Source organism: Rhinichthys klamathensis, unplaced genomic scaffold (assembly GCF_029890125.1).
Source record: "Rhinichthys klamathensis goyatoka isolate OS25496 unplaced genomic scaffold, OSU_Roscu_1.1 h1tg000096l_1, whole genome shotgun sequence".
Lineage (NCBI taxonomy): Eukaryota > Metazoa > Chordata > Actinopteri > Cypriniformes > Leuciscidae > Rhinichthys > Rhinichthys klamathensis.
The window spans coordinates 157,501-177,770 of record NW_026606635.1 but is presented as its reverse complement, the minus strand read 5'-3'; the positions used below and the strand labels follow the sequence as shown (position 1 = coordinate 177,770).

The 20,270-nt window shown below is 42.5% G+C and overlaps 1 protein-coding gene across 1 annotated transcript in view; it reads left to right on the top strand.

The window, feature by feature from the left end:
* Positions 1-20,270, top strand: part of tmem117 (transmembrane protein 117) — a 74,320-nt gene that overhangs the window by 18,056 nt on the left and 35,994 nt on the right. Inside the window, exon 3 of the mRNA XM_056252582.1 lies at positions 2,873-3,005. Within this exon, the coding sequence (XP_056108557.1) occupies positions 2,873-3,005 (133 nt within the window). The remainder of the gene's footprint in view (positions 1-2,872; positions 3,006-20,270) is intronic.

Genomic DNA, 20,270 nt, shown 5'->3' with positions numbered 1-20,270 from the left:
AGAAAGCCGTGGTTGGTGCTGGCTCGAAGCCGACACACCCCGGCGTAAACATTTTTATTACTACTGATTGCAGCAATGTTACACTAAAATAGTGTCTGTGACTGTTTTGTTGCAACTGATAAGACACAAGTTGTTTTTGTTATTGTGTTTCATCCCAAAAAATAAATGGAGATTAATATTCCTAATTAAAAAAAAATTTTATTTCTTAAAACATGATATATTGTGAGTTATTACTGATAATATGTAGATTATCGCAGTATCGCCCAGTATCGCCATATCGTGATATTATCGGTATCGTGAACAATGTATCGCATATCGTATCGTATCGTGAAGTACCCAGCGATTCCCAGCCCTAGTATCCATCCATCCATCTCTGTATCCATACATCCATCTCTGTATCCATCCATCCATCCATCCATCCATCCCTTTATCCATCCATCCATCCATCCCTGTATCCATCCATCCATCCATCACTGTATCCATCCATCCATCCATCCCTGTATCCATCCATCCATCCATCCATCCATGTATCCATCCATGTATCCATCCATCCATTCCTGTATCCATCCATCCATCCATCCATCACTGTATCCATCCATCCATCACTGTATCCATCCATCCATCACTGTATCCATCCATCCATCCATCACTGTATCCATCCATCCATCCATCACTGTATCCATCCATCCATCCATCACTGTATCCATCCATCCATCCCTGTATCCATCCATTCATCCATCACTGTATCCATCCATCCATCCCTGTATCCATCCATCCATCCCTGTATCCATCCATCCATTCCTGTATCCATCCATCCATCCCTGTATCCATCCATCCATCACTGTATCCATCCATCCATCACTGTATCCATCCATCCATCTCTGTATCCATCCATCCATCACTGTATCCATCCATCCATCCCTGTATCCATCCATCCATCCATCCATCCATCCATCCCTGTATCCATCCATCCATCCATCCCTGTATCCATCCATCCATCCCTGTATCCGTCCATCCATCCCTGTATCCATCCATCCATCCATCACTGTATCATCCATCCATCCCTGTATCCATCCATCCATCCATCCCTGTATCCATCCATCCATCCATCACTGTATCCATCCATCCATCCATCCATCACTGTATCCATCCATCCATCCATCACTGTATCCATCCATCCATCCATCACTGTATCCATCCATCCATCCATCACTGTATCCATCCATCCATCCCTGTATCCATCCATCCATCCATCCCTGTATCCATCCATCCATCCATCACTGTATCCATCCATCCATCCCTGTATCCGTCCATCCATCCCTGTATCCATCCATCCATCCATCCCTGTATCCATCCATCCATCCCTGTATCCGTCCATCCATCCCTGTATCCGTCCATCCATCCCTGTATCCATCCATCCATCCTTTACTGTATCCATCCATCCATGCCTATATCACTGTATCTATCCATCCATCCATCCATCCCTGTATCCATCCATCCATCCATCCCTGTATCCATCCATCCCTGTATCTGTCCGTCCGTCAGTGAGGCTATGTAGGGCGTAGGCAGCTCATTAGGTTTGATAACTGAAGCTGTTAGGTCTAGTTTAAATGCTCGACGCGTGTGTAATGATCAGACTCTGTGCGTGTAAGCGCTACTGACAGCGTCTTTAACTTCAGTCTTCTTTAATCGCTTTAAACAGACACTCGTGGAAACCTTACACTGAAATCACCTCCTCCGCCACAGAGTCTCGCTGAAGGGCACGATTAAACATTCAGAGCGGATCCACGGACATCCGAATCAATCTCACGCTTTCAGAGAGAGCCGGAGCGCGCCGGAGACAAAGAAAGATGTTCCGGACTGTCATTTGATCCTTCAGGTGAAAGAAAATAATGGAAATTTCCTCGCAGGTCATGAATAGCGCGCCTGTAATGATGTCGGCCTCTTCATGAAGCCAAACCTCGGGTTCTGAGAATCAATCGCTGTTGAAGAAATTACAGAAGCTTTATCTATCGGGTTTATCTGCTCTGTTAGGCAGAACTTGGCGCCCGACGCAGGGACAGACGGTTTAATCAGCAGAAATTACAGGTTGAAGAGATGATTAGTTGTATGGAGCTTTCCAGGTGTAATTATCGCATCTGGATCAGTGAAGGTCGTGCCGTTATGAACAGAAACTGCCTGCGCTGCAAGCGTATCATTAACTTAAATGAAAACCATTAAACACATTTTTGTTCATTCAAATAAAGCTGAAATCTGCTTATGAGAAACATCTAACAATCTTGCATCATATGCACTTCATGCACGATGTGTTTGTGTGTCAAGCATGGAAACGTGTGCATCACTCATGTCGCTTTATAGTGATGAATATACAGTCCAACCAAAATATATTCACACTCCTTCAACTTTTATCAGTTTATTCGCTATAGTTTAGAAAATGGTAATAAAATATGAGCAGAACTCAGTGGATATTTGACTGGTTTTGTCCGTCCTTCTGTTAGACTCTCACACATGAATTATGTTGAATATCTGTCAGCTGTTGAATTTAACTACACAATTAGATAATACCAGTTTAGCTCAACCAGTGACCAAGCAATGCTTCATGTTGTTCAGTCTGTGTGTAAAAAGAGCATTAGCAGTTACAGAAAACACACTTCAGCAAAACATGATCAGCTCAAAGTGGAGGAATCATGTTTTATCCCAGATTTCACTGTATGAAGACTATTTGGGTATAATATGTCACAGTTTACTTTATTTTGCGATCCTCACTTACATAAATGAACTATAGTGTCCTGCACACACTAGTAAACATATAATAATGATATCTGGTGTGTGAATAATGTTGTTTGACCGTAGCTGCTCTGTTGTGTCTCAGGTCGTGTCCTGCGCCTGAAGATGTTTCGTGAGGATCACGGCTCTTGGATGACCATGTTTTTCAGCACGATTCTCTCGCTCTTCATCTTCTCTCACATTTATAACCTCCTTCTGCTCATGAACGGACAGATGGGGTAAGAGATATCGTCTACATTCATTTAATTAGAAGAGACTTTTTGAAAAGAGTTATTCCTTCATTTGCTCTTGGCAGTCATCAGGAATTTAACGATTTCTAGCTCTTTATGTCCCTTTATGATTCTTTTATGCTTTTTTAGGAAGCACCCAATAATTGGTCATAACCATTAGTAGTGTCAGTATAGTAATGACTTGTGAATCACTAAATGAGTCCAGAACCGCTGATTGATTCGAACAGAAACTGAGCGGTTCAAATCTCTGAGTGTGTTTGAGTGATTCATGACTCGTTTTGAGTGAATCCATTAAACGAACTGGCAGATTTGTTTGTTCGTAAATCAGGCTACATGATAACGAGTTCAAGCATGATTTGTGAGTGTTTTTGAAAGATTTACTGTAATATATAAATAAAAAAGCACCAAAATAATATATCTAAAAAAAAATATATATATTTGTGGTAGGGCTGTCAAACGATTAATCGCGATTAATCGCATCCAAAATAAAAGTTTGTGTTTACATAATATATGTGTGTGTACTGTGTATAATTATTTTTAATACATAAATACCCACACATGCATGTGTATTTAAGAAATATTTGCATGTATATACTGTATATAAACTGAATGTAGCCTATATATAATGTATATTTTATATAAATATAAACATTTTATATATAAATAACATATTTTTCTTAAATATATACATCTGTGCATTTATATACAAAATAATTATACACAGTACACACACATATATTATGTAAACACAAACTTTTATTTTGGATGCTGTTACGGCCAGCTCGTTTCGACCGTACATAAAGGGATACAAGTACAAGAAAATTACTTGCAAGAAGTTTTATTAGCTTACAACAAAAGTGTAAACAACTTAAGATAACAAAGTCTAGGGTTCAAAATCATAAGGGGACAAAATCATAATCCAGATGGGGAATAAGAAAAAGGTTGGTATGGTCTGTAAACAAATATAAATGTCGCAAGAACAAGTGACTCCTCCAGAGGCTGCCAATCCCCTGGACGAAGTGGCGTGGAGAGGGTGGAATCCAAGGTTTTATCCTCTCCACAATCAAATCGAAAGCAGGTAACAGGAGTGTGCGATCTCCCACGCCCTCCTGAAGAACACCGCCCCCAGCAGGCGAGCAAGGGAAACGCAGGGTCGTAACACCTCCCTACAAAAAAAAATTATTCGGCAACGAATCTAAAACACAAAACAAAAGGAAAAAACAGTTAAGCACTACCCAGAACAAACACAATAAAAGTTCTGGTGATCTAGAGGTATGTCGTCTTCTCTTCATTCCTCAACACCTCTGGGCCCTAGAGATGCAAAGAAAAGAACGGACAATACAAAAATTACGTTACACTCTAGACAGTGCGTCAGCTATAACGTTGTCTTTTCCTCGAATATGTTTGATCTCGAGATGGAAAGGTTGTAAAATAAGACTCCATCGCATGAGTCGCTGATTTCTATTTCTCATCCGATTCAAAAAGACCAAAGGATTATGATCCGTATAGATAATAATCGGTGCAGCAATTGATCCTAGATATATTTCAAAATGTTGAACAGCCAACACTAGCGCAAGAGCTTCTTTCTCAATGGTAGAATATACCTGTTGATGTCGGTTAAGTTTCTTAGAAAAGTAACTTACAGGATGTTGAACCTGGTTCGAGTTCTCCTGCAGGAGAACAGCACCCGTACCACAAGCACTTGCATCTATTGCAAGAATAAAAGGCTTGGCAAAGTTTGGAGCTGTTAAAACAGGGGCACACGCCAGCAAAGCCTTGCAATTTTCGAAAGCTTGCTGACAAGGTTCAGTCCACTGGAAAGACAACTTCGGACTCAATAAATCGGTAAGAGGTGAAACTACGCTGGCAAAATTTTCGCAAAAACTCCGATAATATCCCACCATTCCAAGGAACCGTCGGAGTTCACGACGAGTGGTGGGAGCGGGAAAATTACAGATAGCTTCGACCTTAGTCTCAATGGGTCTTACACAACCATTTCCCACTATCTTACCTAAATAGGTAACGGTTGCCTTCGCGAATTCGGACTTAGCGAGATTAACCGTAAGATTAGCTTTGGCTAAACGAGAAAACAGTTCTTTGATCTGGTCAAGATGTTCAGACCAAGATGAACTATACAACACAATGTCGTCAAGATATGCCTCACATCCTGACATTCCATACAGTATAGGGTTTACGAGTCGCTGAAAAGTCGCAGGTGCATTTCGAACCCCGAAAGGCATAACCGTATACTGTAGGAAAGCATCAGGCGTAACGAAAGCAGATAATTCCTTCGCCCGACTAGTCAAAGGCACCTGCCAATACCCCTTCAAGAGGTCGAATTTGCTGACATAACAGGCAGAGCCAACATGATCGATGCAATCATCAATTCGAGGTAACGGGAAGCAGTCCGGCTTTGTCAGATTATTAAGTTTCCGATAATCTGTGCAGAAGCGATATGAGCCATCAGGTTTATTTACTAAAACACAAGGAGAACTCCACGAACTGAAACTAGATTCAGCCAGATTATGAGCAAGCAGATAATTCACCTCTTGTTTCAGCAAATCTCTTTTAATAGGATTGACTCGATAGGCGTTCTGTTTAACGGGACATGAGGTTCCTACATCTATATCATGTTCTATGATAGAGGTGCGACCAGGAACATCAAGGAAAAGAAAGGGAAATGATACCACCAACTCAGTGACATCACTCCTCTCTTTCTCCGTCAAATAAAAAAGATGAGACGACAGGTTAAAAAGAATCTCAGAGTTTTTAAGTCGCCCGTCAACTTTTTCTCGAGAAAGAAAACCCTCGTCCTCATCAGCATTCTCCAAAGAATACCCACTCGTTTTGTGAGAGAGAGGAGATGATTCTGAAAGAGAGTCACAAATGTTTACCACATTAACAGTCACAGAATGAACAGGAGCTGTATACAATTTCAACAGGTTACTGTGACAAACTTGTACATTTTTCCTCTGGTCAGGAGTATTCAACAGATAATTGTTATCAGAAAGACGTTTAACTACACTGTAAGGGCCTGTAAATTTAGCTTGGAACGGATTAGCAGGTAGGGACAGCAAAGCGAGTACTTGATCACCCACCTGAAATTCTCTTAACTTAGCTTTCCTATCAAAGCGTTGTCGCATCTTTAGTTGAGTCTTACTCAACTTCTTTTTAGCGAGAGCTCTTGCCTCATATAATCTACGCCGAAATCCGCTCACATAATCCGAAATGTTTTCAGACAGTTTAGGCATACGCCACTCCTCAGCTAACACAGCCGTAGGTCCTCTCACTACATGTCCGAACACCAATTCATTCGGGCTAAACCCAAGACTTTCTTGGATTACCTCACGTATCGCTAATAACATCCACGGCAGACCTTCTTCCCAATCCGCATCGAGTTCCACACAATATGACCTTAATAGGGACTTCAGGGTTTGATGAAACCTCTCAAGGACTCCTTGACTCTGCAGATGATAAGCGCTAGAAATATTGTGGTTTACTCGAAGTTGACGCAGGGCTTTTGAGAACTGTTTCGACATGAAGTTCGAACCCTGATCGGACTGAATGACTTTAGGAATTTCAAAGGTCGACATGAAATTAGTGAGGGCCTTCAAGACAGATTTAGTAGTAATGGACCTTAACGGATAAGCAGCCGGATAACGAGTAGTCTGACACATAACGGTTAAAAGGTATTGGTGACCAGTCTTGGACTGAGGCAAAGGACCAACACAGTCAACTACCAAATGTTCAAAAGGAGTGGACACGACGGAAATAGGTTTCAACTGAGCAACAGGAACTTTTTGGTTTGGCTTACCGGTGATCTGGCATGTATGACAAGATTGAATATGTTTTGCCACATCTTGTTTCACCTTAGGCCAATAGAACTGTCGTAAGACCCGATCATACGTTTTACGAACTCCGGTATGGCCAGCAAGTCCCTGATGAGCTAAATGCAACACAGAGTCCCTCACTGTAAAAGGAACCACAATCTGAGTTTTAGGTTCTAGAGAAACATCTTTACGCAGGACCACTGTCCGACAAAGCAACCCATCTTCAAGAAAGTACGAAGAGGAGAGAGGATCAGAACACTTCTTAGACCCTACTGCAGAAAATAAAGGTCTAAGACTGTCATCACTTTGTTGAGCTCGAATTAAATCCTCTCGAGAAATCTGCAACAAAGAAGCCAAAGAGTAGTCATCACCATCAGAGAGATCAACATTGGTTTTCTCAGGAGTGGACAGAACCTGAGATGTATCCGCAGAGTCACTTTGCAGCGCTGTCGAATCTCTCTGATCAGAAGACAACGAAGAGCAGGACTTCAGGTCTCTTTGCCCAAGACATTTAGACACATCAGATCCTGACTCACCTGTATTAACAGTATAAAAGAAGGTGTCATGCAGTGGAACTTCAACTTGACTTTCAGATAATCGTTTAGCCATTGATCGAGTAACTGCACATGCTGGAAACAAATCAGGAAATTCTTTGCCATTTCCAACATCAGTTTTACTAGGTATTGAAGCTATTATGGGCGGAGCGGCCACATCACTCCGTCCCCAAACATTCCCACCAGCTAAATCATTTCCCAGAATAAATGTAATATTTATCCACTTCCTTTTCAGAAAATGGCGGCACTAACCTCATATTTCTGTGAACATCAAACACAGGTTCACCTGCATTCGCATGCTGTTGTGGAACAGGAGGCACATTCGCTTGTGAAGCTTCAGCTGTCTTTGCTGCTAATTCTAACTCCAACTTTTTTATCTCAAATGCTCTCTCGTCACGTTCCCTCTCTAACTGAAGCGTTCTCTCGTCACGTTCCCTCTCTAACTGAAGCGTTCTCTCTTCACGTTCCTTCTCTAACTGAAGCGTTCTCTCTTCTAAATCAAGCTCCATTTTCCTCATAGCTAACTGATGATTTAATTTTCTCTCTTCGAATTCTCTCTCTACCGCTCGCTCTTTCACAGCGCGATCATCACGTTCAGCACGAATTTTCGCGGCATCTAAACACAATTGCTTCTCTTGCAAAGACAATTCTGGAAATTTCGTCTCACTTTCACTATAAACCTCAGCAGGAGTAGACACAAACGATTCACTGGGAGTAATTAACTCAGTGCTTACCTCTATAACTCCTCTATCAACAAGTGACCGCTTCAGAGTAGTCACCATTGTTTCCTTCAGCCTCTTTTCTTGAGAAGTAAAATCGACACTGAAGCGTTCGGCGATTTGCACCAACTGCTCCTTTGTACAACTCTCAAGCAAAGCTTCTGATGGACACGCAAAGAAATCTTCTATCACCGAAGACATTTTGTTCGTATATGTATACGCACAATCACAAAACGAGACCACTAACTACCACACGTGAAACCCTGTTTACCCGAAACACAACTCCCATAAGCCACTACTTCAAAACACTACGTCACTGTATTACGCAACGCATGCTCATTCAAAAAAACTTCTAAAGACTTCCCACAAGTCTTCACAGTGTACGCGCGAAAATAAACCGCACTATACACAAAAGCGACAATTTATCCTCATTTATTTTTGCAAAATGGATTTACCGTTTATAATATGAGAAAACTCCAGCTCCTAACTCAGAAAAACACTAACTAAATCCTACCTGGTCTTCAGAGATGTACCGGGCTCGAGGCGACATTAAACGCTGAACTCCGCGACAATCAGTCAAACTGAAAGTCCGGAAGCGTACCCCCTACAGAGAGTTAATCTCCACCCAGGATAACCTCCAAAAACAAGAAAGACAAAATAACAAAACAAAACAGCAAACAGTGCTCCGTAGGAAGGATTGTATTCACAATCCAGCTGGAAACACTCTAACTCACCAGAGTTCTCATTTATAAAGGAATCCATTCACAAAAACATACACACATACAACCCATACTTACCAACGTTTCCTACCCCCATAGGATCCCGGACGAGCCCCCATTTTATGTTACGGCCAGCTCGTTTCGACCGTACATAAAGGGATACAAGTACAAGAAAATTACTTGCAAGAAGTTTTATTAGCTTACAACAAAAGTGTAAACAACTTAAGATAACAAAGTCTAGGGTTCAAAATCATAAGGGGACAAAATCATAATCCAGATGGGGAATAAGAAAAAGGTTGGTATGGTCTGTAAACAAATATAAATGTCGCAAGAACAAGTGACTCCTCCAGAGGCTGCCAATCCCCTGGACGAAGTGGCGTGGAGAGGGTGGAATCCAAGGTTTTATCCTCTCCACAATCAAATCGAAAGCAGGTAACAGGAGTGTGCGATCTCCCACGCCCCCCTGAAGAACACCGCCCCCAGCAGGCGAGCAAGGGAAACGCAGGGTCGTAACAATGCGATTAATCATGATTAATCGTTTGACAGCCCTAATTTGTGGCTTTGACAAGTACACTCACCGGCCACTTTATTAGGTACACCTGTCCAACTGCTCGTTAACACTTAATTTCTAAGCAGCCAATCACATGGCGGCAACTCAGTGCATTTAGGCATGTAGACATGGTCAAGACAATCTCCTGCAGTTCAAACCGAGCATCAGTATGGGGAAGAAAGTTGATTTGAGTGACTTTGAACGTGGCATGATTGTTGATGCCAGAAGGGCTGGTCTGAGTATTTCAGAAACTGCTAATCTACTGGGATTTTCACGCACAACCATCTCTAGGGTTTACAGAGAATGGTCCGAAAAAGAAAAAACATCCAGTGAGCGGCAGTTCTGTGGGCGGAAATGCCGTGTTGATGCCAGAGGTCAGAGGAGAATGGCCAGACTGGTTCGAGCTGATAGAAGGGCAACAGTGACTGAAATAACCACTCGTTACAACCGAGGTATGCAGCAAAGCATTTGTGAAGCCACAACACGCACAACCTTGAGGCGGATGGGCTACAACAGCAGAAGACTCCACCGGGTACCACTCATCTCCACTACAAATAGGAAAAAGAGGCTACAATTTGCAAGAGCTCACCAAAATTGAACAGTTGAAGACTGGAAAAATGTTGCCTGGTCTGATGAGTCTCGATTTCTGTTGAGACATTCAGATGTTAGAGTCAGAATTTGGCGTAAACAGAATGAGAACATGGAACCATCATGCCTTGTTACCACTGTGCAGGCTGGTGGTGGTGGTGTAATGGTGTGGGGGATGTTTTCCTGGCACACTTTAGGCCCCTTAGTGCCAATTGGGCATCGTTTAAATGCCACGGCCTACCTGAGCATTGTTTCTGACCATGTCCATCCCTTTATGGCCACCATGTACCCATCCTCTGATGGCTACTTCCACCATGTCACAAAGCTCTAATCATTTCAAATTGGTTTCTTGAACATGACAATGAGTTCACTGTACTAAAATGGCCTCCACAGTCACCAGATCTCAACCCAATAGAGCATCTTTGGGATGTGGTGGAACGGGAGATTCGCATCATGGATGTGCAGCCGACAAATCTGCGGCAACTGTGTGATGCCATCATGTCAATATGTACCAAACTCCCTGAGGAATGCTTCCAGCACCTAGTTGAATCTATGCCACGAAGAATTGAGGCAGTTCTGAAGGCAAAAGGGGGTCCAACCCGTTACTAGCATGGGGTACCTAATAAAGTGGCCGGTGAGTGTATATAAATCTATTTGTTTTGTAATTTATTTAATGTATTTTTCTATATATATTTCCTCATTACATGTGACTTATTTTACTGATGTAAGTAAGTATGTGTGTGTGTGTGTGCGTGTGTGTGTGTGTGTACATGCATACATAAATATTGTGAACCATCCAGAACAGCTAATTTATTCAAACTGACGGGTTCGAATCTTTCTATTCATGATTCTTTTTGAGCGATTCAATTAAATAAACCTGTTCATGACATTATTTGTTTTTAAATTAGACTACATAATAACCGGAGTTCAAGACTGATTTGTTAGTGTTTTTGAAGGGTTTACTACAATTTGCACACAAAAACACCAAATGTGTGTAAAAATTGGCTTTGGCAAGTATATAAATCTATCTGTTTATTAATTTATATATGTTTTTTTTTATTTGACTTATATATATATATATATATATATATACAGCTCGAACTGGCAACATAATAACCATAGAGTTGACTGATTTGTGAGTGTTTTTGAAAAACTCATTAAAGAGAACGAGCTAAAAGAATCATTCCTGAATCAGACTACACTGATTGTTCTGTATGATTGTTGCTGCATGCAGAAACGCAACAGAAAGTACTTACTGACTCAAAATTAAAACATAATTTCCGTCGTTGCACCGCGAATCTGAATAAGTATGTTTCTCTATTCCCGGCCCTGTTCTTCATCCTCTTTGAGGAATTGAATTGACCAGCCATGCATGAGTCCATTAAGCTTTAAGCACTTTTAAGCAGTGACCCGGGGATCCAGCGTCTCCAGTCTGCTTTACATTATCAGCAGGAACAGAAGATCAGCACGTGTGCGTACAGTCAACCGTGGGCCGTTTGAGAACACGCCACCACTTCAATTTCACACAACAAGATGGATGCCTCACTCACGGTTTGATTCGCCATCTAATGTTCAGCTCTGCACACAGCAAATGCTTTCACATCACAGACGACTGTTTGGAGAACGACTGCACCATTTTTCTGTGAGATTGAATGTTGAGTGATCGTTCCACCATACATCTTCTCAAGGTTAAACGCGTGGCAATCCTGCCGATTGTTTCTGGGCATGAACGCAGCATCAGAATGAACACACACTAGTTTGACTGATCAGACTCTAGTTCGACAGCGTCCGATACAGCCGTGAGTGCCAGAGACCTTCTTATTTAATCGTTGAAAACTTTGATGAACAAAGATATGAAGATAGCAGATCTCAGACCTTTCATTCGCTGGTTTGACGATGGCTGAGGTTACAGGGACTTTTAAAAGTCTCAGAGCAACTATCAGCAATATCTTCTAACCGGGTCATAAAAGATTTCATCCGAAGCTGCATAATCTGTGTGTTTATGAGCAGAACGCTAAACCTGTCAGCTTTCACAGAACAGACTCAAAATATCTGAACGAGAAACCTACAGCTGTCTTCTCAGTTCTCAGACAGAATCGTCACTAGAATACAACTTCTGTGTGTGTGTGTGTGTGTCTGTGAGAGAGAGAGTGTGGTGTATGTCAAGTAGTGCTCAGACTCAACAACTGATTCCAATATGTATATAAACAGACACGCATTATTTCCCTTCACTGTGATTGGCTGGGAAACAGTCCATGTATTTGATTAGAAAAAAATCTAAATAACAAACCATTTGTATTGTTTTTCTCCAATAATTAACTTCACCTGTTGGACATCTAAATGAAATAAAAATGAAATATATAAATATAGCACCAAACCTAAGTAAAAGTTGGCTAGTTTATAAACATTTATTATATATGTGTGTAATAAATGTTTATAAACTAGCCAACTTTTACTTACTTTATATATATATATATATATATATATATATATATATATATATATATATATATATATATACCGTATTTATAGACACACACACGCACAAGTAAAAATTGGTAAATCATTGATAGTTTTGATGTGTTTGGTTGATGGTTTTGATGTGTTTGGTTGATGGTTTTGATGTGTTTGTCTGATGGTTTTGATGTGTTTGGTTGATGGTTTTGATGTGTTTGGTTGATGGTTTGGATGTGTTTGGTTGATGGTTTGGATGTGTTTGGCTGATGGTTTTGATGTGTTTGGTTGATGGTTTTGATGTGTTTGGTTGATGGTTTGGATGTGTTTGGTTGATGGTTTTGATGTGTTTGGCTGATGGTTGTGATGTGTTTGGTTGATGGTTTGGATGTGTTTGGTTGATGGTTTTGATGTGTTTGGTTGATGGATTGATGTGTTTGGTTGATGGTTTTGATGTGTTTGTCTGATGGTTTTGATGTGTTTGGTTGATGGTTTGGATGTGTTTGGCTGATGGTTTGGATGTGTTTGGTTGATGGTTTTGATGTGTTTGGTTGATGGTTTTAATGTGTTTGGTTGATGGTTTTGATGTGTTTGGTTGATGGTTTTGATGTGTTTGGCTGATGGTTTTGATGTGTTTGGTTGATGGTTTGGATGTGTTTGGTTGATGGTTTTGATGTGTTTGGCTGATGGTTTTGATGTGTTTGGCTGATGGTTTTGATGTGTTTGGTTGATGGTTTTGATGTGCTTGGTTGATGGTTTTGATGTGTTTGGTTGATAGTTTTGATGTGTTTGGTTGATGGTTTTGATGTGTTTGGTTGATGGGTTTTGATGTGTTTGGTTGATGTGTTTTGATGTGTTTGGCTGATGGTTTGGATGTGTTTGGCTGATGGTTTTGATGTGTTTGGTTGATGGTTTGGATGTGTTTGGTTGATGGTTTTGATGTGTTTGGTTGATGGTTTTGATGTGTTTGGTTGATGGTTTTGATGTGTTTGGTTGATGTGTTTTGATGTGTTTGGTTGATGGTTTTGATGTGTTTGGTTGATGGTTTTGATGTGTTTGGTTGATGGTTTGGATGTGTTTGGTTGATGGTTTTGATGTGTTTGGTTGATGGTGTTATGATGATAGCAGAAGAACCCAAACGCAGACGGTAGACAATTACACAACGTTTATTATAACAGAAAAACAGGGGAAAATAAAGCCCACGAGGGGGCAAAACAGAGGCAATACAAACGAGGGATAACTAAACTAGATAACACTTGACAAACACTAGACTATTAAACAGCAAACACAAGATCAAGACATTCTTCAAAGACAAGGTACTCACAGGTAGACTCTCACAAAGTGTGACACAGTGAACCGGCACAGGACAGCAAACACAAGGGGATGAAATAGGGGAACACTAATGACAAAGACAGGTGAAGCAGACTAGACAAGGACAGGTGAAACTGACTAGACAATAATGACGAGACGAGGATAACAAGGGGGCGGGGTAACGTAACGAGACAACACAAGCACATGGCTGAAAACACAAGACCATGTGCTTGCACACAAAACATGATTCTGTCATGATCCTGCCTCAAGACTAGAAAATCAAGGACACGAGGGCAGAATCATGACAGAACCCCCACCTTAAGGAGCGGCTACCAGACGCTCCTCAAGGGGACATCAAACACGGGACAAGACAGACTGAGACATCGACACAAACCAACAAAACATGACAAATAACAGTAGAGGCAAACACGAAAACACAACAGCAGGGTTCGGATGAAATATTAAAAATAACAAACAAGGAAGAGGTGGCGGAGGAAACACAGAGTTCATGGGGGGTGGTCCAGGGTGGATGGGTGTGCTGGGGGTCTTAGGTCCACGGGATGAGGGCTTGGGACGAGGATTCCGGGCGGACTTGGGTGGGGGCACTCGAGGAGAAGCCATAGGGGAACCAGACTGAGACAGGGTGACACGTGGAGAAGCGCTGGGGGAACTTGACTGGGACAGGGAAGGAGACAGCACAGGACAGGAGACAGGGTGAGAAGTAATCGACTCAGACTCAGATGTAGTGCTCATATTAAACTCGGAAGCGCTCTCCTGTGCAGTACTCTCAGGAGCTGGAGCAGCGAGCTCGGAAACAGCTCTCTCAGAAGTTAGCTCAGGAACTGTTCTCTCAGCAGCGGGTGCTGGGACCGCCTTCACAGCGGCGGGCTCTGTGACTGCAGCGGGCACTGTGACTGCAGCGGGCACTGTGACTGCAGCGGGCTCTGTGACTGCAGCGGGCTCTGTGACTGCAGCGGGCTCTGTGACTGCAGCGGGCTCTGTGACTGCAGCGGGCACTGTGACTGCAGCGGGCTCTGTGACTGCAGCGGGCTCTGTGACTGCAGCGGGCTCTGTGACTGCAGCGGGCTCTGTGACTGCAGCGGGCTCTGTGACTGCAGCGGGCTCTGTGACTGCAGCGGGCTCTGTGACTGCAGCGGGCTCTGTGACTGCAGCGGGCTCTGTGACTGCAGCGGGCTCTGTGACTGCAGCGGGCTCTGTGACTGCAGCGGGCTCTGTGACTGCAGCGGGCTCTGTGACTGCACTCGCTGGAGTGGGATCTGGGATGGCGCTTGAAGAACGGGAGGCTCCCTTCTTCCTCCTCTTTCTCCTAGGTCGAGAAGCAGAGACCATCGCCGGAGCTGAGACGGGTTGGGGAAGCACGGCAGCGACTGTGTCGTGCGAAGGAGGGGTTATCTCTGGCAGGATTGACTCCGACGCTGAGGACTCTGAAGGAGAGTCCCACGAGGTTCGCCTCCCTCGTTTCCCTCGAAGAACGAAGGGGGTAGAAGAAGTGCCAGGAGTAGTGAGGGAGCCAGCCTGGTCCCCAAGTGTCGCGACGCCTATCATTCGACCCTCGGGAATAGCTGGCAGGCAGGCAGAAGGTGGAGAGCCCGTGGAGGAGCCCTGCTGCTCCTCCTGACACAAACAGTCCACCATGTCCCGAAACGGGCGGTGGACCAGCCTCTCCCGTTCAGCCAGAGGAGGGGGAACATTGAGACCCGCGATGAGGTAACGGTTGGTGAGGATCTCAGGTAAGAAAAGCCTCCTTGCTTCCACGGCCTGGGCATATCTCCTCAGGGACCTCTCTCCCTGGGGAGGGAAAGGAAGCTTGCCCAACTTGCTGTCGGCGATGGCCGACTGCCACCACAATTCCTGGTCAGTCGACTGTCGAATAGCAGGAAAAGACATACAGTCCGCTGGGTTCTGTTTTGGCCGGTTCATTCTGTTATGATGATAGCAGAAGAACCCAAACGCAGACGGTAGACAATTACACAACGTTTATTATAACAGAAAAACAGGGGAAAATAAAGCGCACGAGGGGGCAAAACAGAGGCAATACAAACGAGGGATAACTAAACTAGATAACACTTGACAAACACTAGACTATTAAACAGCAAACACAAGATCAAGACATTCTTCAAAGACAAGGTACTCACAGGTAGACTCTCACAAAGTGTGACACAGTGAACCGGCACAGGACAGCAAACACAAGGGGATGAAATAGGGGAACACTAATGACAAAGACAGGTGAAGCAGACTAGACAAGGACAGGTGAAACTGACTAGACAATAATGACGAGACGAGGATAACAAGGGGGCGGGGTAACGTAACGAGACAACACAAGCACATGGCTGAAAACACAAGACCATGTGCTTGCACACAAAACATGATTCTGTCATGATCCTGCCTCAAGACTAGAAAATCAAGGACACGAGGGCAGAATCATGACAGATGGTTTTGATGTGTTTGGTTGATGGTTTTGATGTGTTTGGCTGATGGTTTGGATGTGTTTGGTTGATGGTTTTGATGTGTTTGGTTGATGGTTTGGATGTGTTTGGCTGATGGTTTTGATGTGTTTGGTTGATGGTTTGGATGTGTTTGTCTGATGGTTTTGATGTGTTTGGTTGATGGTTTTGATGTGTTTGGTTGATGGTTTGGATGTGTTTGGTTGATGGTTTTGATGTGTTTGTCTGATGGTTTTGATGTGTTTGGTTGATGGTTTTGATGTGTTTGGTTGATAGTTTTGATGTGTTTGGTTGATGGCTTTGATGTGTTTGGCTGAGGTTGATGGTTTTGATGTGTTTGGTTGATGGTTTTGATGTGTTTGGTTGATGGTTTTGATGTGTTTGGTTGATGGTTTTGATGTGTTTGGCTGATGGTTTTGATGTGTTTGGTTGATGGTTTTGATGTGTTTGGTTGATGGTTTTGATGTGTTTGGTTGATGGTTTTGATGTGTTTGGTTGATGGTTTTAATGTGTTAGGTTGATGGTTTTGATGTGTTTGTCTGATGGTTTTGATGTGTTTGGTTGATGGTTTTAATGTGTTTGGTTGATGGTTTTAATGTGTTTGGTTGATGGTTTTGATGTGTTTGGTTGATGGTTTTAATGTGTTTGGTTGATGGTTTTGATGTGTTTGGTTGATGGTTTTGATGTGTTTGGTTGATGGTTTTGATGTGTTTGGCTGATGGTTTTGATATGTTTGGTTGATGGTTTGGATGTGTTTGGTTGATGGTTTGGATGTGTTTGGTTGATGGTTTTGATGTGTTTGGTTGATGGTTTTGATGTGTTTGGTTGATGGTTTTGATGTGTTTGGTTGATGGTTTTGATGTGTTTGGTTGATAGTTTTGATGTGTTTGGTTGATGGTTTGGATGGGTTTGGTTGATGGTTTGGATGTGTTTGGTTGATGGTTTTGATGTGTTTGGTTGATGGTTTTGATGTGTTTGGTTGATGGTTTTGATATGTTTGGTTGATGGTTTTTGGTTGATGGTTTTGATGTGTTTGGTTGATGGTTTGGATGTGTTTGGTTGATGGTTTGGATGTGTTTGGTTGATGGTTTGGATGTGTTTGGTTGATGGTTTGGATGTGTTTGGCTGATGGTTTTGATGTGTTTGGTTGATGGTTTTGATGTGTTTGGTTGATGGTTTTGATATGTTTGGTTGATGGTTTTTGGTTGATGGTTTTGATGTGTTTGGTTGATGGTTTGGATGTGTTTGGTTGATGGTTTGGATGTGTTTGGTTGATGGTTTGGATGTGTTTGGCTGATGGTTTTGATGTGTTTGGTTGATGGTTTGGATGTGTTTGGTTGATGGTTTGGATGTGTTTGGTTGATGGTTTTGATGTATTTGGTTGATAGTTTTGATGTGTTTGGTTGATGGTTTGGATGTGTTTGGTTGATGGTTTGGATGTGTTTGGTTGATGGTTTGGATGTGTTTGGTTGATGGTTTGAATGTGTTTCGTTGATGGTTTTGATGTGTTTGGTTGATGGTTTTGATGTGTTTGTCTCAGTATTTGAGTGTGTTGATCTCAGAACAGGTGTGATGCGGTCTCTCACAGATAGGTGGCGCTGTTGTACAGTCAGACGAGCAGCTCTCTCTCCTCAGGACTCGTCTGTCTCTCACTCCATCTCTCTGACTGCAGGTGTCTGATGTTTTCGCTCTGTCATGAGTAATGATTGTTTACAGCTGTGAGGAGAGGCGACCCGTGCGAGTCCCGGCGCTCGCGGCTCAAACCCTCTCATTCACACACGGGTCTGATGGTCGTGTCATTATGTTCTCGCTGTGACTCTGATTCACTCTCAGAATAAACGTCAGATTAACCTCAGAGTATCTGAAGTGTGTTTACAACGGGAACCTCAGTTTCTGCTACGGTTACTTGTGATCTTCATTTAGTGACATTTTGATTGTTTTAATGACAGTGTACAAGACTAAATGACTACTCTCTTACTCTAGAGCTGGTTACATGATAAACGCATCTGTTGTTAGACACACACATACAGTAGAATATGTTTGACTTGTGTTTATGTTTGTATGAGGAAATTATGTCATATTTCATCCCAAATCAAATGGAAAATCGAAATCAAATCAGAATCTGTCTGTCTCTCAGCATCTGTTGCCTCTCATCCTTCTCATTGATATTCTTTTATTCTCTGTGACCCCACACACACACACACAATAACACCCGCTCAAACCCCCACATAACACTCTTAACAACCAGTTCTGCTTCCTCCCCCTTCACACACACACACACACACTCACACTCTCTCTCTCTCTCTCTCTCTCTCTCTCTCTCTCTCTCTCTCTCTCTCTCTCACACACACACACTCACACTCTCTCTCTCTCTCACACACACACACTCACACTCTCTGTCTCTCTCTCTCTCACACACACACACTCACACTCTCTCTCTCTCTCTCTCTCACACACACACACACACAAACAGACACATTCTTGTTCATCCATCTTTGTGAGGACATTCATTGAGACAATGCAATCTCTAGCTCCTTACCCTAACCCTACCCAACTCAACTAACTAGACGACCCGAACCCTGACCCTAAACCGACCCGTAACCTAAATATAACCTGATCCCCAAAACCAAGTCTTGACCCTCAAACAGGCCTTTAAAGCCTCTCATATGTAAGAACCGGCCAAAATGTCCACTTTACTCTCTTTGTCCTCACTCTGATGGTCCAAAACTCAAACCGGTCCTTACAAATATAGTTGTACAAGCACACACACTCTCTCACGCACACAAACACTCACACACACTTACACACACACACTGGCGGCCGCTCAATATGGTTGTGATTGAAATGAACATAACGCTCACATTCTCTCTCTTCATGTCATTTAAAGGCTGTTGAGAGTCTGGAAGTCCAAACGATTTCATAGCAAATTCTCAAAAATCATAATGTCCTTTATGACATAATTTCCACCTTTATTGCATCATTTCTGCAGCTGCTCTCAGCATCTAGAGCCCGACACGCATATGATGATGATGATGATGAGGACTACTTCATCCGGTGTGGTGTGGGCGGGGCCTTGAGAGGGGGCGGAGTCAGCGTTCAGCCCCTGTAACTCACCACTCGAGGCTCAGTTACAGGCGTACATCATGTGCTAATTAAGCAGCGTTATTTAATTAAGAGTGCAGATCGCATTACTCACGGCCAATTAGAAGTCCCAGCGCCAACCGTCTGAGAGACACAGAAACCAGTGCAATAACATCAGACACATTGCTTTTTTTTTTTTAAAGTGTCAGGATGAGATGACATTATTCTACTCATCCGCTTCAACCATCGAACATTAAAAGTGCGTTTAAAAGTGTAAAAGCATCACCAAGGTCCTTTAACAGCAGACTATGAATAACCCCAAACCTGATTCTTTCCCCAGCAATAACGGACGGCTTAAATATCACTAATATATATCTGTATTATGTAACATATGTTGCCTTAATCAAAAATGTTCATTAACTTTAACTATTAACTATTTCAAAGTGATATCCGTCATTTTGACAGATAATAAACAGTATTTACCCGTGAAAACAAACCTGGAAAGAGATGTGAGGATTGACTTCGTGCATTCCAGTGAATTATTAATGGGATATATCATAAATTAAATCTGGAGAACAGACCAAAAATGTGCAGTATTTATGTTGTCCTTTATCATACTTTTACAGCAGAATGCAAAGGGAAAAAAGATGAGGAAAACAGTGCAGCGACTGAAAAGAGCTCTTGCCGTGTTCTTGTTATAACGTCACGTTAAAATACCAAGTGTTATGTTATACTCAAGTTATTCTGAAATAAATCACGAAGGGAAACTGACAGCTCGTTCGGATCAGCTTTATTTGTGGGGCAACCGTATGATTTGGAAGTTCCCCAAACCGGACCCCATAATTCAAAACTCGGTAAGATCATCAGGAATAAGGTGGATGTATTCTCCTAGTTATGAAGCTTTAGCAGATGATGAGTCAGAAGTCTTGCAGAAAATCACTTGTAAATGATCTCAGTGGATTTTGTCTGTTTATTGTGTCTG